This window comes from Notamacropus eugenii, chromosome 4 (genome assembly GCF_028372415.1).
Source record: "Notamacropus eugenii isolate mMacEug1 chromosome 4, mMacEug1.pri_v2, whole genome shotgun sequence".
Classification (NCBI taxonomy): Eukaryota; Metazoa; Chordata; class Mammalia; order Diprotodontia; family Macropodidae; genus Notamacropus; species Notamacropus eugenii.
In genome coordinates, this window is record NC_092875.1 from 121,383,265 (window position 1) to 121,410,398 (window position 27,134).

The 27,134-nt window shown below is 39.8% G+C and overlaps 1 protein-coding gene and 1 long non-coding RNA gene across 3 annotated transcripts in view; both read left to right on the forward strand.

The window, feature by feature from the left end:
• The first annotated feature begins 2,928 nt into the window (after positions 1-2,928).
• The window catches only part of DERL1 (derlin 1), a 44,290-nt gene continuing 20,084 nt past the window's right edge, over positions 2,929-27,134 (forward strand). Inside the window, exon 1 of one of the 2 annotated variants that reach the window (XM_072603176.1) lies at positions 2,929-3,369. In XM_072603176.1, coding sequence (XP_072459277.1) covers positions 3,217-3,369 — 153 coding nt within the window. In that variant the 5' untranslated portion in view covers positions 2,929-3,216. Of the gene's footprint in view, positions 3,370-18,644; positions 18,908-27,134 lie in introns of those variants that run through there. The other variant, XM_072603177.1, reaches the window with a different exon arrangement.
• On the forward strand, positions 3,376-26,749 carry LOC140500549 (uncharacterized). Its single transcript, XR_011965785.1, has 2 exons — positions 3,376-11,949; positions 18,953-26,749. It is a non-coding gene; the product is annotated as an uncharacterized lncRNA (long non-coding RNA).

Consider the following 27,134-nt stretch of genomic DNA (forward strand, 5'->3'; position numbering starts at 1 on the left):
TCCTAGAGGAAGCTGGAGTTCAGAAAGCAATATCCTCTTAGTTTTGTACAGTCATGTGCTTCTGTAAAAGGATGCCATTGCCACTGGTGAGGACAGAGAATCCCTCTCCTGGAGGAAGAGTCCCACCCCTCCAAAGAGATACCAAGGAAAATGATGAGTAAACTCCTTACTTAGAACTTACAGACTCCGCAACTTACAGGGTTGCTTTTTAAAGACTACCAGTCTTTATACCATCAAGATCAGTCTAGCTGATTTTCAGCTGTCACCAAATTACTTGGTTGTTGTTCAGTAGGGTCCTATTCTTCATGATCCCATCTGCGTTTTCTTGGCAGAGATACTGGAATAGTTTGCCATTTCCTTCTCCATCTCATTTTACAGAGGAAGAAACAGAAGCAGCCTGGGTTAAGTGACTTCCCCAGGGTCACACAGCTATTGTTATTATTTGTCCTTCATTCTCAGAGAGGACCACTGACATCGCAAACACGATGTCTTGACTTGGGGATGAGTTGGATTTGAACGAGGCCATGCTCTCTCTTCCAGAGTCATCAGAGTCCAGATAAAAGTAGAGATGACTGGTGATGGCTCAGAATACAGTGGGTAAACCTGGCCTTTCTAAATTAAGATCTTTCCCAGGTCTCAGTTTGTCTGAGGCCACAACCATTAAATGACAAGGGCTAGGTAAGAATTGAAACCAAAGATGGGAGGGGAAGAGGTGGAGGAAGGAAAGTAGGAGGAGGAGGAGGGTCACTCCTTTCCACAAATACACACAGCTTCCATGGGAGTTGTAGCCTTAAACCTAGACCACAGTAGTGAGGCATAAGTGTAAGAAATAGGGTCACATAGCTGCACTCTATCCACTGTGCCACCTAGGAGGGTATTTATGCAATTCCTTTATACTTCATTATCTAGTTGTTTAAAAAAAAATTCTTCAATTTGATCAGAGACTCCTGTGATCCACCTCCTTCAAACTACTTATCAAAAGGATCACAAGGAAATATCAATTAGAGGCAAGAAAGTCCTGTCTTAGGCATTGCTCCATTATGTAGTAGAAATTGTCTCTTAAGCTTCTGACATTAATTATCACTGTTCTCCTTTCAACTTCTTAAGTGTACTTTACCATCGCATAACTTAATAATAACAGGTAAATACTTCTGATGATGACAAGGATATAAGAAGAATTCACTTTTAGAAAAGGCTGTTAAATTCCAGAACAAGCTACTGGAAAAGGCTGAAGAATTTTCTTTTCTGGGTAGGTAGGTAACAATAAAGATACAGTGGCAGCTGTTGATGATTACAGTGAGACAATCAGGTTGGTTTTCATAGAAACATAGGGCAGAAGAGGATTATGAAGGCATCACAAAATCCTAATGGACAGGACTAGAGTGAGGTGAGATTCTATCTTGTTTTTAAAGATACTCATCCAACAATTATTTAATGAATACTCTGGATTCAGAGGATCCAGGTTCAAATTCTACCTCTGAGTCTTAATGCCTGGGTGACTGGGCAAGTCACTTAAATCTCCCAGGGTTTCAGTTTCCTTATCTGTAAAATGAGAGGGTTGGGCTAGAAGGCCTCTAAAGTTCTATTTACCTTTGGATCTAGGATCCATTATTCTGTTAAGGTAGGGGACAAGTACATGCGATCCTTGATCTCAAGGAATGTATAATCCAATGGAATGAACAGGAAAAATTCACAAAAAGTTAAAGACTGTTTATGGAAGGAGGAAATGCTTTTGTAGTTCACCAGAATCCATCACATTTTACTGATGAAACTACTTTCTTTTCTCTGTATAATTTTTTCTTCCCCTTCTCTTTTATCTCTGACTCTTCTTCCTGACCACTGGCTATCAAGTGAAGGATAGGGGAATCATTCCTGAGATCCTATATTTTATGTGATTTAATAAGGCTTCAGATAATAATTGCTCACATTTATACAGTACCTTGCAACTACTTTTATATAGAGACAGAGCTACATATTGTTACATATACATGTATGGTAATATATGTTTACATGTAGTTATTTATAATTATGTATTTCTATATAAATATAGGTAAATTGTATAGTTTTACATGTTTGCTACTAGCTTTACATTTAGAGCTACATAGTTACATATAAATATAGGTAGATACGTTCACAACTAGCTTTACATATGCTTACTTGTAACTATATATATATAAAGATGTTATGTAGTTATGTTTGAAACTAGTTGTATACAAAGAGCTACATATAGTTGTATATACCTATATAATTACTTATAACTATATATTTACATATAAATTATTTAGTTTTATACATATAATGTTTGCAGCTTTATGTATGTAACTATATATATAAATGTCTATACCTATACATTGTTCAGTCCACTCTTCATTTGGTACTTGGTATTTTCTTGGCAAAGATACTGGAGTAGTTTGCCATTTCCTTCTCCAGCTCATTTTACAGATGAAGAAACCGAGGCAAACAGGGTGAAGTGACTTGCCCAGGGTCACACATCTTGCACGTGTCTGGGGAAGCATCTGAACTCAGGTCTCCCGGACTTCAAGACAATGCACCACTGCACCACTTAGTAAGACCAGAGACCATTTCGTCCCCACGGACTAAGAAACTGAGGCACAGAATGAGTGCTTTTCTCAGGGTCCCACTGCAAGAATCTCCTTAGTTTCAATCCGGATCTTTTCTCACCACATCACATTTTCATCTACGCAAGTTAGCCCTTTCACAAGTCGGTCCATCCAGGAGATTGGGAGGAGGGAGATGGGAGGGGAGGGGAGGGGAGGGGGAAGGGAAAGAATGCGGCCCTGCCATTGGCTGGCACATCTGACGTTGTTGCTCCAGACGACCTCTGTTCCCCGCCCCTTCTCCCTCTCGCCCCACCTCCAGTCGCCCTTCCAAGCCTTAAGGTTGCGCTTCCCCTTTAAGAGGTGGGATTTCCGGTTGCGTTGCCCCGGGAGTTGGAACGGGAAGTTTCCTTCCCGGAACACCCCGCCCGCCGCTCTCCACCTCCGAATTCGGCCCCGCCACGTCTTGGGGGCTGCACCCGCTGGTCTCCGCCTCCTGTGCCTGTCTCCGCCGCCTGCCGCGGCTTCCGCCTCCACATCTTCGCGGAGCCGGAGCCGGAGCCGGAGCCGGAGCCGGGGCCGGCCGCGGATCGCGGGGGCGGGCGGGGGGGCGGGGAGTCGGCGACGCTGCTGGTCTCCGTGAACCGGAGCTGCTAAGATGTCGGATCTCGGGGACTGGTTTAGGAGCATCCCGATCATCACGCGGTACTGGTTCGCCGGCGCCATCGTAGTACCCTTCGTCGGCAAACTCGGCCTCATCAACCCAAGCTACTTCTTACTCTGGCCTGACGCCTTCCTCTACCACTTCCAGGTATCGGCCCACCTCGGGACTGGGAAAGGGAGAAGACGAGGGGGTGGGGAAGCGCGAACTACAAATACCAGGTGACTTTGCGGCGGTTGGAGCCCGGCGGCCTCGGGTCTGGGCGCGTTTTGAATCACGGGCTTTGTAGTCCCGTGTGTGCGAACGTAGGCTTCAGAGCGTAGGGTGGGGTCAAGTCCTAGGGAATAGGATGGAGAGGTCAAAGGTTGGTCTGATTTTCTATTCCTTGAGGATTTTCGCTCTTTAACTCATTTCCTTTTCCTCTGTTCAGTAAAATAAGGCCTAAGTAATCAAAATGGATAACAGCCCAGAGAGGCAGCGTGTTGTAAAGTCTTGGGACTTAAGCACTGGAACACGTGGATTTAAATCTGGGCCACCTTGGATAATCCTAATTCATATTGGGCCTCAGTTTCCTCATCAGTGAGATGAGGAAGTTGAATTGGTTGGACCTTTGCTATCCTAAATCGTGTCAGCTTGATGACTAATCAGATCTTCCAAACACAACGCATGTTATGGGGTCATCTGCTCAGTAGTCTAGGACGTTCCTAAATTGGATTATATTCACAGGATTTAGAGTAAAGCATTAGTGAAGACTGGGTGATTTTATGAACTACGGTGTTCTTCCCTTTCTTCCTTCTCTCCCTCCTTCCAGCCCCAGAGACACAAAAGAGGAAATTAAGAGATGGTGACAATTCCCAAGGGATTGTTTCCCAGATGCCTAAAGTATCATAGTTGCCAGATGGAAGGAGGAGAGGAGGTGTAGGCTTTGGGCTTATTTGGGAGCCCGTGTCCTCACTTGGGTGAATGTGGGTGGCACTTTGTTATTTTATCTTGTCTTGTGAGTTTCTTTAGATTCAACTTAAGGTTCCATTGGAAGAAATCTTTGATAGGTGCCACTAATTTTCAAAGCAGATGTGATTACATCATGAGGGATACACAGGAGAAATCAGATTCTGATGTGGATATCAGCATTTTTGAAGAAATTCATCTGCTTTCAGGTGTTAAGACGTTTATGCACTAATATGGTGTTGTTCAGTGGTGTCCTACTCTTTAGTGACCCCATTTGGGGTTTTCTTGGCAGATACTGAAGTGGTTTGCCATTTCCTTCTCCAGCTCATTTTTAAGGTGAGGAAACGGAGACAAACAGGTACATGACTTGCCCAGGGTCACACAGCTAGTAAGTGTCTAAGGCTGAATTTGAATCCAGGAAGATGAGTCTTCCTGACTCCATGCCAGACATACTCTATCCTCTGTGCCACCTAGCTTCCTAGTTATATGGTAGAATCTTTTATTCTGTGGATTCTAATTTACTGTTGGTCACATCACATTCTCTGAAATATAATGATAACTGACATGATATAACACTTCACTCATAACTCTTGTTAGATTACATACTACAAATGTTATCCCCATTTTGTAGATGAGGAATGGGGCTCAGAGGTTAGGTAACTTGCTCCTGGTCACAGCTAGTTAATGGCATAACTGGGGTTTGAACCTAAGTTCTCTTACTCTAGTGGTGTCACATTCAAAAAGAAAGGGATTCCCTGGCAGCAGCATATTGAGACAGAAAATCACAGTTAACATTTATCTGTTTTGTATTGTGTTTATGTTCTGTTAAACATTAACCAAGTACGTTTTATTCTGGTTCAGGCCACGCTGGGGAGTTTTGCAGGCCTCAGACCATGAATTTGATACCCCTGAAATTACATCATGGTATTTCTCAACAGTAAAAATCTAATATAACACTTGCTATGTATAGTCAGTTTTCTTACCTCCAGTGTTATAAAGGCATTCCTCTCTTTTTACCTAGTGTTACCATTTCATTGTCAGCTAATGACCAAATTTGTTTCTCTTGATTTTTGCTTTAAGAATCAACAAATAGTGAATGACCACTATATATTTCTTTAGAAAGCCTGTCTTGATTCCCTAGGGCCTAGGCAGCTAATGTACTCTCTCCCAAAACTACCTCGTATTTATTTTATTTTGTATATATTTAAGATACGTACATAAGTATAGTAATATTGTTCTCCCCATTAGAATGTAAGTTTCTTGAGGACAGAGAATGTTTCACATTTGTCTTTTTTATCTCCATATCACAGCACAGTGCCTGGCACTTAGATGTGCTTACATACAGTCTATTTGTGGTTACTAAATGGCCCTTAAATTTGTAAGTTGTAGAGAGGGAGTTGAAAACTTAGATATTATGGATCTCTGGCTCTGTTCCTCTTTGCCTCCCCTTCCCCAAAACAAAAACAACTTAAAACCGATTGATTTGATGACCTAATCTTGCTCATTTTGTGCTTTTAGAGGAAAAAAGTGGTAATATGGACTCTTAAGTAGGGGATGAAATTAGGAAGGAGGTGAAGAGGAGACTTGTATGTCACATGTAAACACCTTCTCTAAACACCTTCCCTTGACTCACTTCTCCACCCTATATTCTTCCTTATCAAACATTTGGTGCAGAATTGAGTTAGTATAACCAAAGTTCATTTTTTATGTAATCCAGTGGGCCTAGGCTACTGCATGCCAGTCACTTTCAGGATGACTCCTAGTATACCGTACCCCACCTTGTCTCTCTTACTGGCTGTGTCCTTCACTCAGAAATTCTTGAAGCATGGATCAAACCATGCAGAATACCAAGAAAACCGTGGTGAGTCCATCTGTCTGTCCCCTACTTGAAGAAAAGAAGTCAGTCAGGGAGCAGAGCAAGCATTTATTGTGATCGTACTATACACCAGACTGTGCTAAGCACTAGGGTTACAAAAGAAGACCAAAAATGGTCCCTTCTCTCAAGGACCTCACAAGTCTAAGGATGGAGACAACATGCATACAACAACTATGTGGAGCCTTGATATAGACAGGATAAATTGGGAGTAATCTCAGAAGGAAGGCACTATGATGAAGGAGGACTGGGAAAGATTTCTTGTGGAAAGTGGGGCTTTAGCTAAGACTTCAAGGAAATTGGAGAAGTCAGGATGTGGAGATGAGGAGGGAGGGTGTTCAAGCCTTGGAGAACAGCCAGTGAAGATAATATGTAGAAGGCTGATGGAGTGTAGTTGAGAGGAACAGCCAGGAGCCAAGGTCACTGCATCATACAGTATATTCAGGGGAGTAAGACACTTGAAAAGTAGGAAGGGACCAGATTATGAAAGGCTTTCCTCCTAGAGGAATGCTTCCTAGCTTATTTGGTGGATCACCTGTAGAGAGTGGAGAGAGAGAGAGAGAGAGAGAGAGAGAGAGAGAGAGAGTGTGTGTGTGTGTGTGTGTGTGTGTGTGTGTATGTATGTGAGTATAGAGAGATATATTCAGATTTTAAAATCTCATCAAGGCACAACGCATATCTTGATCTGACTCTTGAAAACGAAAGTCTCACATATGTTTCCCCCACCCCACCCCCATCACCAAGGAATTTCAGAAAAATTTTATTGAGTGTCTACTCATTTGACAGATGAAGAAAGTGAGGCCTTGGAAAGTGGTCAGGGCCACTCAGTTTATTGCTGTTTCTACTTTATCATGTTTTGTATTCTCCACCCTGTTACTGTTACAGAGATGGAAGAGACCTCAGATATCCTCTAGGCAACTGGTGTCAGACTCAAGTAGAAACAGGGACCAAGTACATAAGAATCTCTGCTGGCAGCATATTGACTAGGAAAGCTACATATTGCCATTATTTGTGTTCTGTTATATTTTTATTCAGTTAAATTTTTTCTATTACATTAATCTGATTGTAGCCACACTGAGGAGTGTTGTGAGCTGTGTTTGACACTTCATTCCCATTTGTAACTTAAAATCAATTGCTTATCCTTTTAATTACAGCTCTCTTCTCTGTAGCTTATTGGTTTGGAACATTAGGTAAAAGTAAATTATTTTTACTTGGTTTGGTGCAGCATAAATGTGTTTGCCACAGGTGCTAGTCTAGACTAATACGTCTCGTTAACTTGTAATTTGCTCTGTGTTCTCAGGCTTGTAGCATATAGTGTCTGCGATTTCTTTTTTCCTCTGTACCATCCTCATGTTTCTCTAGCTTTTCATTTCTCCCGGTGATCATTAGCATGGCTAATATTGGTGATGAAATTCCATTTTCTTTTTGAAGACTTCACTGGAGGAAAAGTGAACAATCTTGTTTGACTCACTTTTTTTACAGACATACAGTGAAAACTTTGCTATCAGACTGGGGCAAGGGGAGGATGTAAAATTGATATTATTATTGCTGTTAATAAGGCTTTCATTTATTTAACTGTTTAAGAATTACAAAGTGAGACATAACAGAGCAAAAAGTCTTGTCTCTGACATGTAACTTTGTAATCCATAGCAAATCACTTCCGTTTTCAGTTAACCTAAATTACTCCCTAAGAGCTACAGTTGCAAATTTACATTGGTGGAGGGAGTTTTCCTTACACGGACTTCTACTATACCAGTGAAATCATAGGCCAGGGACCCACCAAAGGATTAAAAAAGCACTTTCTTCCTACCAATCCTATGAGGTAGGTCAGAGGATCATAGAGTAGAGCTGGAAAGGACCTCAGAGGTCATCTTGCCCAGTATCCTATTTTGTATGTAAGAAAATTGAGACGCTAATTGCAAGCATTATTATGGATAGTGTGGTCCTTTTGGAATCACATTCATGGGTTCAAATCTTGCCTCTGACAATTACTAGCCATGTGGGCCTGGGCAAGTCACTTAACTTCTTTGAAACTAGCCTTTTCTTATCCTACCTCAGATGAACCTTAAATGAAATAATGTGTCTAAAGTGCTATGAAACCTTTATCATGCATGTGAATGTCAGTTGCTGTTAAATGATAATACTACCATTTTACAGATGTAGAAACTGAGGCACAGAAAGATTAAGTGACTTCTCAGGAATCACACTTCTGGTAAATTAGAACTAGAAAATTCATGTTGGCTGGATCTAGGCAAGTGCTCCATAATTGTTAATATAGATTAGTGACAAAAATATACATGTAAATTTGTCCCTAAATTGAACTTGTAACAAATTTTCTTATGATTTCCTAAAATGTTCTGAAACTTTTTGCTTTCCACCTGTTTTCTGAACCTACAGAAATAGAAACTGAAATTATAGTTTTGACCTTAGAAAAAAATGATTCAGCTTCTAGCTTTAGCCTGTCATAGAGGCAATTTCAGATTTTCGTTTTCATCATTGCCTCTTTAACTCTGATTATTTTAACAAGGATTTCCTAATTGCTCTGTTTTTCAAAATTAGCTTTCATATTTTGCATTCATAAGAATAAAGTAACATAATTTCTCATGAACTTCAGAATCTTGTTTGCAGGGAAGGTTTTCCTTCAAAGTTGGTTCTAATTAGCTAAGGTGTTATAAACTCTTATTTTTTCAATATGCTTTCATTTATTTTGCTAAATATTTCCCAATTATATGTAAAAAAATTTTAACAATCATTTTTTAAAATTTTTAGTTCTAAATTCTCCTATTCCCTTCCACCTCAGTCCTCTTCTTGAGAAGGCAAGCAATTTGATATTGATTATGCATGAGAAATCATGCAAAACATTTCCATATTAGCCATAGTTACAAATTAGTTTAACTTCATGTTGGGATGTTACTGGTAAAAAAATTTATTTTTATTCTGAACTTAATGAAAAATGAACCCTTCCATATTCAAAGTAGAATATAAAAAGGGAGTCATGTGAAACTATGAATCTATTACGTACAATTAGCTATTAAAAAAGTATATAATACATTCAATATATTACTTTCAAAGCAGTCCAGCTTGCCTATGTTTCCTTCTGAACTTCCTTCTGTTCTCTCCTTTGCCTTTTAAAAAATACTTGCATGAGCATGAGGTCACGTTCAAAGTGTGTTGAGTCTGTCCTTGAAGTACTTCTGACTCTCATTGAAAATTTGTATTAAGGAATCAGAATTACTGATTTCTAAAGCTTTAGGTTAATAAAATAGTGAATGACAGTATTTGCTATTTGAAAATTTGTGTATTTATTCTGTGATCTCAGCACTTAACTAGTACTGATTGTCTTATTTAATTTCTTTGTAGGATACCTAGCAAAGTATATAGCTGGTGTTTAATAAAGGTATTTTGATGATAATCTCCATGACAATTTAATTTTCTCTTTTCATACTTCTACCAACTACATTCACACCATAATTAAGAACAATTCTAGTGTTAGTTATTGAAATGTTCTTGAGTGGTGCTTTCTTGTTTTTTGTTTTCTTTTAAAAAAAATACTTCATACTAAAATGGGAGAGAATTGATCTTCAAATTTCATTGAATTTTTTCAGGACATAATGAAAAACCTAACCATTCAGTCTTAGTCTGTAGGGAGACCCAATCCTTGGTTGTTTTTCAGGGTTTTATTTTTGATTTTCTTCTATCATGACATTCTTTCCTTGGTGATGTAATTTAATTCCTTGGTTTCAACTATCACCTCTCTCTAAATGGCTGTCATATCAATCCATCACTCAGTAAACATTTATTAAATGCCTCAGTGCTGAGGATACAAAAGGAGGCAAAAGGCAATGCTTGCCTTCAGGGAGCTCACTGTATAATAGGGGAGACAACCAGCAAGCAGATAAGCCCAAACCAGCTACATACAGGATAAATAGGAAAGAAAGAAGAGAGTGAAGACACTGGAGTTAAGAGGGGCTAGGAAAAACTTGTTGTAGAAGATGGCATTTTAGTTGGAACTTCAAGGAAGCCAGAGAAGTCAGTAGGCAGAGCTGAGAGAGTAGAGCATTCTAGACAAGGGGGACAGCCAGAGAAAATGCCTCAAGCCTAGAGATGGAGTGTCTTGGTCCTGTGACAACCAGGAGCCCATTGTCACTGGATCAAAAGGTACATGGTAGGAGCAAAGGTGTAAGAAGACTGGAGAGGTAGAAGGGAGCTAGGTTATAGAGGACTTTGAATGCCAAACGGAACATTTTGGTTTTGATCCTGGAGGTGATAAGGAACCACTAGAGTTTATGGAGTATATGGTGTGATCTGCACATTTGGAAAATCACTTTGGTGGCTAAATGGAACATGACTTGGGAGAGGCTTCAGGTCCGTAGACCCACCAGTAGCTGGGATGTATTCGAGAAATGTTGCCAAGGTGAAACTGAGGCTGTGACAACAGATTGGATATGGGAAGGAGGTGGGAGTTTGTGTGAGAGAGATATACAGGCGTCAAAGATGACACCTAGGTTAATAGTCTGAGGGAATAAGAGGATGCTGTTGTCCTTTATAGTAATAAGGAGGATAGGAACTTGAGGAGGAAAGATACTCAGTTCAGTTTTGGATATGACTTGAAGATGTCTACTTGACATCTTCAGGATGTCTGAGATGTCTGAAATGCTGTTGGAAATGGAAGATTGGAGCAGGAAAGGTAGATTTGAGAATTGTCAGCGTAGAGATGGTGATTAAATCCACAAATGCTGATGAGATCAGGAAGGGAAGTACCGTGAAGGGAGAAGAGACAGAGAGCTGTGAGGGACACCTACACTTAGAGGATATGATGTGGATGAATCAGAATCAGCATGCCTAAACTGAACCCCTCAGCCATCCCTTCCACCTCCTGTAGTACATTTTCTCTTCCCACCATCCCTGATCTCTATCTTAACATCACTATTTATATGAATATCACTATCATTCTTGTAATTCAGGTTCAGAACCTTGGAATTATCATTGACTTTTCCACCTGTGGTTCCCATATCCAGTTACAAAGGCATGTTGAGCATTTATTCCCACTTCCCATTCATTTGCATCTGTGCCTTCCTTTCTGTACACCAATCCTTGGATCTGTGTTCCTCTCACCTGGATGATCAAAGTTATCTCCTGGTAATTCCCAACCCTGCCAATCTTCTTTCTGCCAGTCAACAGTGCACTCTTGCTGCCATGCTCTGTCACTGCCTCATTCAGAAACCTTCAGTTGCTCTTCATTTCCCTATTGTTGTTCCAGACCCCATTTGGGGTTTTCTTGGCAAAGATACTGAAGAAGTTTGCTGTTTCCTTCTCCAGCTCATTTTACAGATAAGGAAACTGAGGCAAACAGGGTTAAGTGACTTGCCCAGGTCATACAGCTAGTAAGTATCTGAGGCCAGATATGAACTCAGAAAGATGAGTCTTCCAGACTTCAGGCCCAGCACTCAATCCACTGTATTACCTAGCTGTCTCCATTTCTCTATTGAATAAAGTTCAAATTCTGCCTATTAGTCAAGGCTCTCTACAAGCTATCTCTAATTACCTTTCCAATCTTATTTTCTACTATTAAAAACTTTGTGTTATCCTATCCCTTTCTCATCTCCAGGGTTCCATTTATATTCTTCTTCCTCTCTGTGATGCCTTTTCATCATCTCTACTCATCAGGTCATGCTTTTTCTTAAGGCTTTGCTCAGATGTCAGTTTTATCATGAAATCTTACTTGATCCTTCTAACAAATTGTGATCACACCTTTCTTCAAAGTACCGTAAAAGAGTACCTCGCACGTAGGAACCACTTAATCAATGTTTCTTGACCGACACTTTGTATTATGAAAGTCAACCCTTTTTTTTCCTGCCTTTTGTTATATTCATTTGTGTGAACAGGCAGTGTTATGGATTTGGAATCAGGTGCTGAGTTTTTTTTTTTTTTTTTTTTTTTTTTTTTTTTTTTTTAATTTTTATTTCTTTTTTTTTTTTTTATTAATTTTTTTATTTTTTTAATGTTTAACAATCACTGCCATACAATTGCGATTTTATCCCTCCCCACCCACCCCCCACTACCTCCCTCCCTCCCCACGACTGCATACAATTCTGTATAGATTCTACATATACTTTCCTATTGAGTATATTTTCACTATAGTCATGCTATGTAGTCAGACTAAGATAAATGAAAGAATCCGTATAACAAATCAGAACATGATACACAAACAGATACACATACACAAACATGATCTGCTACATTATGTGAGTGACTTCCATATTTCTCTCTCTGAGTGTGGAAGGCATTTTGCCTTGAGGTCCACCATTGGGATTTTTTTTTTTTTTTTCAGAAGTTCTTGTGTTATTACAAAAATCTAAGTCTACCAGAAAAAACTCTCACACACTGTGGTTGTTGCTGTGCATAAAGTTCTCCTGGTTCTGCTCCTTTCACTCAGCATCAGGTCATATAAGTCCTTCCAGGCCTCTCTGAAGTCTTCTTGTTCATCATTTCTTATGGCACAATAGTACTCCATTACATTCATATACCATAATTTATTCAGCCATTCCCCAATTGATGGACATCCCCTTGACTTCCAGTTTTTGGCAACTACATAGAGTGCTGCTATAAATATTTTTGTACATGTGGGACCCTTTCCCATTTTTATGATCTCTTGGGGATATAGTCCTAGTAGCGATATTGCTGGGTCAAAGGGTATGCACATTTTTGTAGCCCTTTGGGCATAGTTCCAAATTGCTCTCCAGAATGGTTGGATGCGCTCACAGCTCCACCAACAATGAATTAGTGTTCCAACTCTCCCACATCCTCTCCAGCATTTATCATTTTCTTGTTCTGTCATGTTTGCCAATCTTATAGGTGTGATGTGGTACCTCAGAGTTGTTTTGATTTGCATCTCTCTAACCAATAGTGATTTAGAGCATTTTTTCATATGATTATAGATATCTTTAATTTCTTCCTCTGAAAATTGCCTGTTCATATCCTTTGACCATTTATCAATTGGGGAATGACTTGTATGATTATACATTTGGGTCAGTTCTCTATATATTCTAGAAATGAGGCCTTTATCCCCGAGCTTAGCTGTAAAAATTTTTTCCCAATTTACTACATCCCTCCGGATTTTGGTTGCATTGGGTTTGGTTGTGCAAAAACTTCTCAGTTTAATGTACTCAAAGTTATCCATTTTGCATTTCATAATGCATTCTATCTCTCCTTTAGTAAAGAATTCTTCCCTTCTCCATAGATCTGATAAATACACTATTCCTTGCTTCTCCAGTTTGTTCATGGTATCAATCTTTATACCTAAATCATGTACCCATTTGGACTTTATTCTTGTGTACGGTGTCAGGTATGGGTCTATGCCTAATTTCCGCCACACTGTTATCCAGTTTTCCCAGCAATTTTTGTCAGACAATGAGTTCTTATCCCAGAAGCTGGGGTCCTTGGGTTTATCAAACAGAAGGTTGCTATATTCCTTGCCTACTGCATCTTGAGTGCCAAGTCTATTCCACTTGTCTACCTCTCTGTTTCTTAGCCAATACCAAGTGGTTTTGATAATTGCTGCTTTATAGTACAGTTTAAGGTCTGGTAGCGCTAGGCCACCTTCCCAAGCATTTCTTTTCATTAGTCCCTTTGATATTCTGGACCTTTTGTTTTTCCAAATGAATTTTGATATTATTTTATCCAGCTCTAGAAAGTAATTGTCTGATAGTTTAATTGGTATGGCACTAAATAAGTATATTAATTTGGGTAGAATTGTCATTTTTATTATATTAGCACGGCCTACCCATGAGCAACTAATGTTTTTCCACTTACTTAAATCTGAGTTTATTTGTGCAAAAAGTGTCTTGTAATTGTGTTCATATAGTCCCTGGGTTTGTTTTGGCAGGTAGACTCCTAAGTATTTTATACTGTCTACCCTAACTTTAAATGGGATTTCTCTTTCTATCTCTTGCTGTTGAACTTTGTTGCTAATATATAGGAATGCAGAGGATTTGTGTGGGTTTATTTTGTACCCTGCAACTTTGCCAAAGTTGTTTATTAATTCAAGTAATTTTTTACTTGAATCTCTGGGATTCTCTAGGTAAATCATCATATCATCTGCAAAGAGTGATAACTTAGTTTCTTCTTTGGCTATTCTAATTCCTTGAATATCTTTATCTTGTCTAATTGCTACAGCTAACATTTCTAGTACCATATTGAATAATAGTGGTGATAATGGACAACCTTGTTTCACCCCTGATCTTATTGGGAATGCATCTAGCTTATCCCCATTGCATATAATGCTTGCTGAAGGTTTTAGATAGATACTGCTTATTATTTTATGGAAAGTTCCCTTTATTCCTACGTTCTCCAATGTTTTTAGTAGGAATGGATGTTGTATTTTGTCAAAAGCTTTTTCTGCATCTATTGAGATAATCATGTGGTTTTTGTTAGCTTTGTTGTTGATGTGGTCGATAATGCTAATAGTTTTCCTAATATTGAACCAGCCCTGTAGTCCTGGTATGAATCCTACCTGATCATAATGTATTAATCTCGTGATAAGATGCTGTATTCGTTTTGCTACAATCTTATTTAAAATTTTTGCATCTATATTCATTAGGGAAATTGGTCTATAATTTTCTTTCTCTGTTTTGTCTCTTCCTGGTTTGGGTATCAAGACCATATTTGTATCATAGAAAGAATTTGGGAGGACTCCTTCTTCCCCAATTTTCAAGAATAATGTATGTAGTATTGGAATTAACTGTTCTTTAAATGTTTGATAGAATTCACTTGTGAATCCATCTGGCCCTGGAGATTTTTTCCTAGGGAGTTCATTGATGGCTTGTTCAATTTCTTTTTCTGAGATGGGGTTGTTTAAGTATTCAACTTCCTCTTCTGTTAATCTGGGCAATTTGTATTTTTTAAAATATTCATCCATCTCGTTTAGATTGTCGAATTTGTGGGCATAAAGTTGGGCAAAGTAGTTTCTAATTATTGTTTTAATTTCCTCCTCATTGGAGGTGAGTTCACCCCTTTCATTTTTAATGTTAGTAATTTGGTTTTCTTCTTTCTTTTTTTTGATCAGATTAACCAAAGGTTTATCAATTTTATTAGTTTTTTCATAAAACCAACTATTGGTTTTATTTATTAATTCAATAGTTTTCTTTATTTCAATTTTATTAATCTCTCCTTTGGTTTTCAGTATTTCTAATTTGGTATTTACTTGGGGATTTTCAATTTGTTCTTTTTCTAGCTTTTTCAACTGCAAGCCTAAGTCATTGATCTCCTCTTTCTCTATTTTATTTATGTAAGCATTCAGAGATATAAAACTTCCCCTAATAACTGCTTTTGCAGCGTCCCATAAGTTTTGGTACGTTGTCTCACTATTGTCATTCTCTTGAATGAAGTTGTTGATTGTTTCTATGATTTCTTCTTTAACCCAATCCTTCTTTAGAATTAGATTATTTAGTTTCCAGTTGATTTTTGGTATCTCTTTCCATGGCCTTTTATTACATGTAATTTTTAATGCATTATGATCTGAAAAGGATGCATTGATTATCTCTACCTTTCTGCACTGGATTGTGAGATTTTTATGTCCTAGTACATGGTCAATTTTTGTAAATGTTCCATGTACCGCTGAGAAAAAGGTATATTCCTTTCTATTCCCATTTAATTTTCTCCAAAGATCTATCATATCTACCTTATCCAGAGTTTTATTTACCTCCTTAACCTCTTTCTTGTTTATTTTAAGGTTGGATTTATCGAGTTCAGAGAGGGGGAGGTTGAGGTCCCCCACTAGTATAGTTTTGCTATCAATTTCTTCCTTCAACTCCCCCAACCTCTCCTCTAAGAATCTGGATGCTATACCACTTGGAGCATACATGTTTAGTAATGATATTGCTTCATTGTCTATGGTGCCTTTTAGTAGGATATAGTTTCCATCCTTATCCCTTTTGATTAGATCTATTTCTGCTTTTGCTTTGTCTGAGATTAGGATTGCTACTCCTGCCTTTCTTACATGAGCTGAAGCACAGTATATTCTGCTCCATCCTTTGACCTTTATCCTATGTGTATCCCCCCGTTTCAAATGTGTTTCTTGTAAGCAGCATATTGTTGGATTATGGCTTTTAATCCATTCTGCTATCCGTCTCCGTTTTATGGGAGAGTTCATCCCATTCACATTCACAGTTATGATTACAATCTGTGTATTTCCCTCCACCCTCTTTCCCACCATTTGTGCTTTTAACTCTCCCGTCTCCCTTCCCCTCCTCAATAGTATTCACTTTTCTCCCCCTCCTCCTGCAGCCTTCCCCTCCTTCTTTTAGCCCCCCTCCCTTTTAGTCCCCTTTACTCTTATTGCTTCTTTCCTCCCTTTTAGCCACCCTCCCCTTTCTTCCCCCTTCCCCTCCTACTACCTATAGAGCTAGTTAGGATTATCTGCTTAAGGTTATTGTTCCCTCCTTTGAACAAATCAGATGAGAGTACCTCTCAAACAATGCTCATCTCCCTCCCCTCCTTCCCTCTACTATGGTTTTGTACTTCTTCCTGTGATATAATTTGCCATTTTCTGCTTCCCCCTTTCCACACCTCCTATTACATTCCCTTCTCATACTTAAATCATATTTTTGCCATGACATCATTTACTTTATGCCCGTTCCCTCTACATATATCCCTTTTATCATAATAGCTGCACAGTTCTCAAGATTAACAGGTATCATCTTCCCTTTCAGGGAGGTAAACAGATTGCCCTAATTGAGTTGCAAGTTTTTGTTTTTGTTTTTTCCCCTCTGTTTACCTTTTTATGATTCTCTGGAGACCTGCATTTGAAGATCAAATTGTCTATTGAGTTCTGGTGTTTTGGTCAGGAAGCTCTGGAAATCCCTTATTTCGTTGAATGACTTTCTCCTTGCCTGAAATGTTATGCTGAACTTTGCTGGGTAGTTGATCCTCGGTTGGAGTCCCAACTCCTTTGCCTTACGGAATATTGGGTTCCAATTCTTTCGATCTTTTAATGTAGAAGCTGCAAGGTCCTGTGTGATCCTGACTGTGTGACCTTGATATTTAAATTGTTTCTTTCTGGCTGCTTGTAGTATTTTCTCCTTCACTTGATAGCTCTGGAATTTGGCAACTATATTTCTTGGGGTTTTGAGTTTGGGATCCCTTTCCGGTGGGGAACGGTGGATTCTTTCGATGACTATTTTGCCCTCTGAGTCTAGTACTTCTGGGCAGTTTTCCTTGATGATTTCCTGGAAGATATTGTCCAGACTCTTTTCTTCATCATGGGTTTCTGGCAGGCCAATAATTCTTAGATTTTCTCTCCTGGATCTATTTTCCAGGTCAGTTGTTTTTCCAATTAAATATTTTAGATTTTCTTCTATCTTTTCATTCTTTACATTTTGTTTGACTGATTCTTGTTGCCTCATTGAGTCATTAGTTTCTACTTGCCCAATTCTAATCTTGATCGTATTGTTTTCTTCAGTTAGCTTTCGCATCTCCTTTTCCATCTGGCCAATTTTTCCCTTTAAGGAGCTATTTTCTCCATTTAATTTTTGTACTTCTTTTTCCATTCGACCAATTTTCCCAGTTAGGTTTTGGGTTTCCTTTTCCATCTGATCAATTTTCCCTATTAGGTTTTGAGTTTCCTTTTCCGTTTGATTAACTCTTCCTTTTAGGGAATTATTCTCTCCAGTTAATTTTTGAACTTCCTTTTCCATTTCTTCAATTTTCTTTTTCAGATTGATGTTCTCATCAGTGAATTCTTTTTTTATGGTTTTAAAATCATTGGCCAGTTTTTCTTTTATATCCTTCTTCAGACGTTCCAGGTAATCTAGTTGTGCTTGCGAGAAATTCATAGTCCCATCTGAGGTTTCAGATGGAAGTACAGTCTCAGCTCTGACCTCTTTGGTGTTTGTGTTTTGGTCCTTATCCCCATAGAAAGATTCTATGGTTTTTTCACTTTTCGTCTGCTTTTTCCGATTCATGATGTTGGCTGAGTGTTGTAGCTTTTGGTTCTTTCAGTCAGAAGATACAGATCTTTTAAGTTGAGTTGATGTTTGTCTAGGCTAAAAGCAGGCTTTTTTTTGTTGTTGTTGTTTCCCAGATCAACCCTGGGCTTAGCTTGATAGGTGTGTGGGAGGTGTGCTCTGGTCTCAGGCTATCTCCTCAGCTGGCCTGAGGCAAAGGCAAGGTCCAGGGGGATGGTGATCCCAGCTTCCCTATTGTCTTCCCTTTTCCCCTGGAGGGCTGGGGCACGCCTAGAGGCTAATGCGTGTTCCCGCCCCTCCTGGGGCTCGTCTCCCGGGCTGAGGCTTGCTTGGGTCTCAGTGCGAATTTTTCTCTGCCCTGGGTCGTCTGTCCCTCCAGATAGCCTCCACCACGGTAGGAAGAATCCCCCTTTGCCACCTCTCCAGCCTCTGGTGTTATGAGATCACCCGCCCCCTTCTGCTGCTCCCACTGATCCAGGATCAATCTGGGGAAGAATTTTATGGTTCCCTCACGGTCATGGGGGGGAGGGGAGAGCACTTACTGATCACTCCGGCATCCCAGCTCCTGGATGTTCAAGTAGTGACCCACTGAAGTCCCGTCTTTAGGCTGAAGATTTCAAAGGCTGTTGCGCTGATATCGTTGGCTCGGCCTGGCTTATCTCCTGCTCCGCTGGTCTCGCCCGCCACTCTCGGGCCCCTCGGGTTGCCTCCGCCCTGCCGCGCCGACCGCGCTGCGCTGTGCGCCGGGGTCTTACCCCCGCGGAACAGATCCCTCCCGTGGACCTTCCAGTCCAGCCTGGGCTCCGAATCTGTCAAAGTCCGTCTCCCACTGGATTCTACACCTCCAAAGTCTGGTGAGACTCTCCCCCCAGAAATATCCAAAGGAGTTTTTCCAGGAGCTTAGGTGAGTCGTTGCTTTCACTCCGCCATCTTGGCTCCGCCCCCCCAGGTGCTGAGTTTGAACCCCTGCTCTGTGTGTATGACTCTGCTCCACCTTGTGGCTATAAGCAAGTCACACAATTGCAGAATATGAGTTGGAAGAGATCTCGGAGACCTTTTAGGCCACAGGTTCTTAACTTGAGGTCTCTACGGGTAGATTTGAGAGCAGTCTATAAAGGTGGATGGGGAAAAAAAAATACATTTTGATTTTCACCAGTCTTTGGTTTCCTTTGTAAGTCTATGAATTTTATGCATTTTTGAAATGTAAGTTTTAAAGACTCATTTATTTAAACGCCTCCTATGTGCGTGCCACTGAGCTAAGTGCTTTACAGATATTATTTCTTTTTATCTTCACAACCACCCTGGGAGTTAGGTGCTGTTTTTATCCTTATTTTGAAGGTGGAGAGAGCTGAGGCAAATTGAGGTTAAATTACTTGCATAGGATCACACAGCTAGTAAGTGTCTTAGGCTGGATTTGAACTCAGGTCTTCCTTACCCCATATCCACCATGCCATCTAGCTGTCTCCTTTTTTTAAAACATTATCTTGAGGAATCCCTAGGTTTCTCCAGATTACCAAAGGGGTCCAGGACATGAATGAAAGGTTAACTTTGATCTAGTCCAAACAGTTTTCTCATCTGTAAAATGAAAGAGCTGGGCTAGATGATCTTTAAGGCCTTTATGAAATTGTTAGTTGTACCTTGGGCAAGTGATGTCATCTGCAAAATGGGAGTAATTCTTTACCTCCTTCACAGGTTTGTAATGAGGGAAGAACTTTTCAAATTGAAGCTATATAACAATGCATTTTAAATGAATGTGATCTTAATATTTAATGATACTATACTATAAAAAGTAGAAGAGGAGATCACATAAATCTGTTTTGTAGTAGAGTCAACCTGTGTCAGCAGAAATTACTGTTATTAGGACAATTTAAAACATAGAGGGATTGGTTACAGATTTGCCTCAGTTTCTTCAACTATAAAAATGGCATTAATGATAGCACGTACCATTATAAGATTATTGAGAAGAACAGATGTGATATTTGCAAATCACTTTGTATAGCGTCTGGCACATAGTAGGGATGATGAAATATAATTACCATTATTAAATATCAAGATGATTTTGGTATTCCATTGCTAATTGTCAACATTCAGTGAGCCATATTTGCTGATTATGCAGCTGCAGGATTGACATTCAGTAAGAAAACTGGTGTTTCCTGACTTTTCATAAATAGTGACACTTCCTGTTTTACAGTTGCCCGATCTTGATCTTAAATACTCCCTCTGCTCCCCTTCCCTGGCAGCCCCTCACATTGGGCAGCTACTTAGTGATTATTTCTATTACTGGCCTACCTCAGTTGACAGCCGCCTCTCTTACTCAATGATGCAAAGTGTTAGGCAAATACTGCTTTGTGTATCTTCTACAGAACCCTAGCTTCTGAAATATTTAAGAAGTGCTCAATGAAAGAAGTAAAAGCTGAAAGTTTTGTTAGTCATGGCTACTAGAAAATACTTTTAGTCTTTCTCTGAATAAGTAGGATACCGTAAAGATTTGTTTTTAGAGGTTATGTCGATGTTCTTTATTTTTTTAACATCACTGTCACTTCCCTACTCCAAACAGATTGACACCTTGGACACCTTGTTGCATACGATACCCCTAGTCCTCCATCCCTCTGCTGGGAGGGGGTAGATTTACTTCTTTGAAGTTGTGATTGCTCTATGTAGTGATCAGAATTCTGGGTTTTTTTCTTTTATAGAAATTAATCTGTTTTTATTATGAGCTTCACAAACATGAACATTTCACTACATAAAGAATAGAAAGGAGGATTCTACATGAAAGTGAACTTCTGTTATGTGTAGTTAGGTTAAAAAAGGTTAAATTTGGCACAGTAACAAAACTAACCTGTTTATCTATGTGACCTTTTAAACATCCTTCTGCTCTTTCTTGAGTTATTTAAAAAATGTTTCATTAATAAGCTTTTTTCCCTTTTTTCTAATGATTTTGAATATAATTTTCCTTTATATTATTGTGGTCATTGTATAAATTGTTCTTCAGGCTCTGCTTGTTTTGTTCTCTATCAGTTAATACAGATTTTCTCAAGTTTCCCCCAAATTTTCATATTCATTTTTCTTGTGGCATGATTACATTTATAGTTGACAATTTGTTCAAGTCTTCCTCAGTTAGCAGACAGGCATATTTTTTCTCATTCTTTGTTATTACGGAAAGTGATGTTATGAATATTATGACCATGTTGGGATATTTGCCTGGGGAGAGGTATTGATGGATCAAAGGGCATGCACACGTAGATCAGTGGAATGGTTGCATTTGTTGATAGCTCCACTAAGAGTTCATTCAAGTGTTTCTCTTCCCACAGCCCCTCCAACATTGACAAGTTTTGTTCTGTTGTCTTGTTCATTCTGTTTGGTGTGAGGTGAAATGGGGAGGGAATTCTCAGTCAGGTATGTGTTGTACAAGATGGCCCTGAGAACCCCACGATTCTGTGACATCCCTCTCTTCTTTATACTCTGCTGCTATTTAAAACAAAACTGTGTATGGCTTACACAGAAAATCAATAGTTATGTTTTGTTTTTGTGTAAGCTTTCATTTTTTCATGCCTTATTTCATTATAGCTAAACAATGATGTGGTAAGGAATTATTGTCCCCAGTTGATAAACAAGAAAATTAAAGCATAAGTTATGTCTCTAAGGTTATTAGGTATCTCATAGTCATGGGATTTTTTTTAGGGCAGCTTGATAGTGTGGTGAATATGGTGGCAGACCTGGTGGCAGGAAGACTCCCTGAGTTCCACCTGGTCTCAGATACTGACGAGCTGTGTGACCCTGGACAAGTCCCTTAAGTCTGTTTATTGCAGTCTTCTCATCTGTAAAATGAGCTGGAGAAGGAAATGGCAAATGACTCCAGTATCTTTGCCAAGAAAATTCCAAATGAAGTCACAAAGAGTTGAATATAACTGAAAAAACAACTAAACCACAACAAAGTGATAGGATTTTAGAGGTGTGGATTATATTCTTCCTTTTAGATCTCGTTGCTTCTGCCTAGTTGATTTGGTTGCAAACTAACGTATACTGATTGGCATTTGTAATCTGCCAGTGTGTGTATGTAGTACTCCCTTCCCTCAGAATTCTGGAGATAAAATGAAAACTTCAACTATTGGTATTTATTCGAGCAGGTGATCATATATAAAAGAAGCTGTCAGATTGGAAAGGAAGAAGAGATTTAGTGGTACTTTCAGTAGTAATATTGTATTTTTATAGTATCCTATTTTTCCAGGACACTCAGTATTTGGGATAGTTTAATGTTTCACATGAAGAGTTAAAATGTGGTTAAAGTCACTTTTTGTTGTTGTTGTTAAGCCATTTCAGTCATGTCTGACAATATTGTGACCCCATTTGGATTTTCTTGGGATATTTATTGGAGTTGCTTACCATTTCCTTCTCCAGTTCGTTTTATAGATGAGGAAACTGAGGCAAACAGGTTTAAGTGACTTGCCCATCGTCACATGACTAGTAAGTGTCAGGGCCTGGATTTGAACTTAGGACATAAGTCTTCCTGACTTCAGGACCAGCACTATATCCACCATACCACCTAGCTGCCTTGAAGTCACTTAGATGCTAATAAAAGCCAACTTCCTGGGTAAATTTAATTAAGAGGAAAAGGGTTCTTGTTTTTTAATTTCGGCAGCTGTGAGTTCTAAAGAGGAAGTTGCTAAAAATAGTGCTGTGGTATCTATTGCATTTATAAAACTCAAGTCAGAAGGAATTATGGTAGTTTCTTGAATGAATAAAGCATTTATTAAATGCTTATTATCTGCAGAGCCCTGGGGATCAAAATAGAAAAGGAAGAAGAGGCGCTTGTCTCAAGGAGCTCCCATTCCAATAATAGCCCATGTGGAGGGTTTTGGCTGCAAGGGGCAAGGGTGCTCCTCTTAGTATCATTTCCACTCATTTCTTTTCCAGTTTCTTATACTATGATAGGGTGGTTGGGTGCATGTGCTTAGACCCCAATTCTAAAATCATCTCTCTCTAAAAGTCACATTGCTCCCTAGCCTCAAAACACTGTCCCAGGCAGTTTCTCCCCAGCCCAAGGACACAGCCTGCCCCAGCAACAACTGTTATGTCCTTTCCTGCTAGAGTAGCCAGCTGCACCTTTAGAATTTATTAGTTTGAACCAGCTGTGTACTGGCTGAACTGACTGTGTTCTGGGTCATGGTGACATTTACTACTCACTGACCAATCGTATGTATCCTAGTTTTAGACATACTTATACTCCCTTACATTAATCTCATCTAACAAGACATTGATGAGAACAGCCTGGTATTTCTTAGTCAGTCCTGACTGCTAGTTGACTTAGTTATGTTTCAGATCTAAAACCACACCTCAGTGTAGCCCCCTCTTGGCCTATTTCCTGATGAACTCTGAGTAAAATGCCTGCACAATAGATACTAAAAGTACATGTTCCTTTAAGAACTACACTCCTTAACCATTCTGTAATCCCGCCCCAATCACCTAGTTTGCATATTTGGCACATGTTTTACTACAGAATATCCTATATAAATTTACCTGTACCCCTTCAAATTGCAGGTTCCCTAAGAACTCTTGCCCCCTGAAAAGCATAATAAATGTTTACCTTGACCTCAAAAATGCTTGAGTCCCCCCCAGCCCTCATCAGCAGTGTAGGGGAAAGCACACAGGGCTAGGAATGCAGTTGGATTCTGGATGTTAAGTGGGTCCCTTATCTATCAAGTGACTGAGTGGGACTGGAAAGCCACTTTTAGCTTTAAAATTCTGTTTCTGTTCAATTAAGACAAGGAAATGTAGGGATAAGTTCAGCCAACGTGTCATTAACATCTAGTGTTGTGAGATTGCCCAGGTGCATCCTGAGGTCAGACTTCTACCTGTTTACTTTGTTTTCCAACATGAACAGTAACTCATAAAATGGCATGGAAGAGCAACAGTAAGACTTCTATTCTGAGGTATTGTCTGTGGACTGTTTTGAATGGTAAAAAACAAAAACCAGAACTGGGAATGTAAAATATCTTATCCTTCTAGTTTCTTATCCCTCAATAAACTCCAGTGGATCACTGTACCTCCAGGATCAAATATAAAATCTGCTGTTTGACTTTTAAAACTTGCCTTTCCAGTATTCTTAGCCCTTCTTCTTTATTGTTCTCTTAGCTTTCTTTACCTGAAAGATATTGGTGTTAGGTGATTCCCTCTCTATGCTAAGTAATGATGAACAGTGACTCTCCATATGGCCCTGTCACAGTGGGACTATGCATACAGTGCCCTCCCCCCTCACCTCTACCTCTTAGAATGCCTGAATTTCTTCAGGACTTTGCTCCATCTGCATGAGGCTTTTTTGGGTTCCTTTCAGACCCCAAGGTTTTTCTGAATATATGGACTGAAAGCCTAGAAACTCCTTAAGGATATTTCATTTTTCCCTTTGCATTTCTAGCACATTGAACAGTGTCTGTCATAGAGGAGGTACTTAATAAATGTTTATTGATAGATTACAGCCTCAAAGAGGGAGATTTAGATTGATTATTAGGACTTTTCCCTTACAGTTAGAGCTCTAACACAGCAGAATGGGCTGCCCCAAGAGGTAATGAGTTTCTTCTCATTAGAGGGTGTTTCACAGGTAACACACAGGAGGCACTGGAGTTTTTGGACTCCAGCCTCTAAAAGGTTTACTCTTTATCTGGTCAGATAGGAAGGACAGGAAGACAACTTTAGAGGGTTTAATAATCTTACTTTATTCTAGTCTATTCTTCTCAAAGGGGTTGCTGATAATGGGGGCACCAGCTCCTACAGCATTCCCTAATCACCCTTCTTGCAGAGGCCAACAAGAAGGGAGGGGCAACCACCCCTGTGTCTTGATGGGGTCAGTTGAGACAAGCACAGCATTCCAACTTGGGCACTCCCCTAAATCCCTTCAAGCCTCAATGGGGGCTGGTTGAGGCATGTACATGCATTCCTCTCTGCATTACCTGAATCCGAAATGAGTCCCCCATGGACTCCCCACTCACTAACCAGTGCCCACTTGCTTTATAGGGCAACAGACAAAGAAGGCATCTTGCCAACGTTAAGCTCACAGGTTAACTTTAAGCAATATTGTCATTCTGCGCAAGTATAGTCAGTATCACATTATATCACCCCATATCTCGCTGCACAGTCTCAGTAGGACTGTCTATTGCTATGATTCTAGGGATTACTATCTAGGATCCTTGGGACTATTCTAGGAGTTATTATCTGACACCTGGAAAGTAGACATTGCCATGGCTGTGGATCCTGAGAAACTAAACTCTAAAAGGATAACAAAATCCTCCTTATTTACAGAAAGTCTTCAGGCAAAGACTACATATTGGATGTGTTGTATAGGTTAACTAGATTATTTTCTGACTGAGGTCCCTTCCAACTTGTAGGCTCTGATTCTATAGTCAGTGTTATAACCTGGAGAAAGAGGGAGGGAGCCTCCACCCAGTATGTACCTGGCAATCTAGAGACGGCCAGAAGGGGTGTCAATTGATAGAAAGGTTCTTACTGTTCTCCATCCTTCCCCCCAGTAAGTGGAAGCAAAAGTGAGTCAGCCTCCCTTTGCCGATTGGTCCTCCAGTTTCCCATGGTTAATCGATATTGAAGGATGCCAGCCAAGTTGGTTACTTTTGTTTATCCCCCTTAGTAAAGGCAACCAAGGTGGTTTGTGAGGGACCTTGAAGCTGAATCTAGCTTTTATAATGTGATGTTTAGTTGAGAGGCAGCACCGAATGGTGGAAAAAGTATTTTGCTTTTTACCTGAAGTTGGAATTGTGTTTTGAATATTTACTACTCACTCTTTACTCATGGACTATTTTACAGATGAGGAAAAGTGAGACTCTAAGAGGTTAACTGACTTTGGGGAAGTCACTTTTAGAGCCTCACTTTTCCTCATCTGTAAAATGGTTCATCAGTACACATTAAGAGCTTACTCTCTGCCAGACACTATGCTAAGCACTAGGGATACAGAAAGGCAAAATATATTCCCTGCCCTCAAGGAGCTCACATTATAATGGGGGAGACAACATGCAAACAGATATGTGCAGAGCAAGCTATATGCAGGACAAATAGGAAATAATTAACAGAGGGAAGACACTGGAATTGGAAGGGTTAGGGAAGGCTTCCCACAGAAGGTAGGATTTTAGTTGGGACTTCAAGGAAGCCAAGGAGGTTGGTAGAATGGAGAAGGCAGAGCATTGAAGAGAGGGAGGACAGCAGAATGAATGTTTGGAGCTAAGAGATGTCTTATTGGTGGAACAACCAGGAGACCCATGTCACTGGATCAAGGAGTATGTGTTGTTGGGAGGAAGGTGTAAAAAGACTGGAAAGGTAGGAGGGGCCTAGGCTATGAAGGGCTTTGAATGCCAAATAAAGCATTTTGCTATATGCTATGTAATCAGACCTACTATGTGATCAGGCCTACATTTTTTAAAAATCGCTTCAGTGGCTGAATGGTGGATAGATTGCGGTGGGGACAGATGTGAGGCAGGCAGATGCATCAGCAAGCTATTGAAATAATCAAGACATGAGGTGATGAGGGCCATATTACAGTGGTGGCAATATCAGAGCAGAAGGGGTTATATTTGAGAGGTGTTGCAAAGGTGAAATTGACAGGCCTTGGCAACAGCTTGGATATGGTGGAATGAGAGATAGTGAGGAGTCCAGGAGGAGGCCTAGATTGTCCTCAGGTCCTAGGGGGATAATGTTGCCTCTACAGTAATAGGGAAGGTAGGACAGGGGGAGATTTAAGGGGAAAGATACTGAGTTCTGTTTTTGACATTGAGTATAAGATATCTATTGGACATACATTTTGAGATGTCTGAAAGGCAGTTGGAGATGAGAGGTTGGAGGTCAGGAGAGAAATTGGGGAAGGATGTATAGATCTGAGACTCATCAGCAGAGATATCATAATTAAATCCATGGGAATTAATGAGATCACCGTGGGAAGGAGAAGAGGGCCCAGGACATAATTCTGAGGGTCATCTGCAGTTAGAGGGTGTGATCTGAAGGAGGATCTAGCAAAGGAGACAGAGAGGTAGTGATCAGATATGTAGGAGGAAAGCCAGGAGAGAATGGTATCTTCAAAACCTCAAAGAAGAAAGTATCAGGGAAGAAAGGGTGATCAGCGGCTGCAGAGAAGT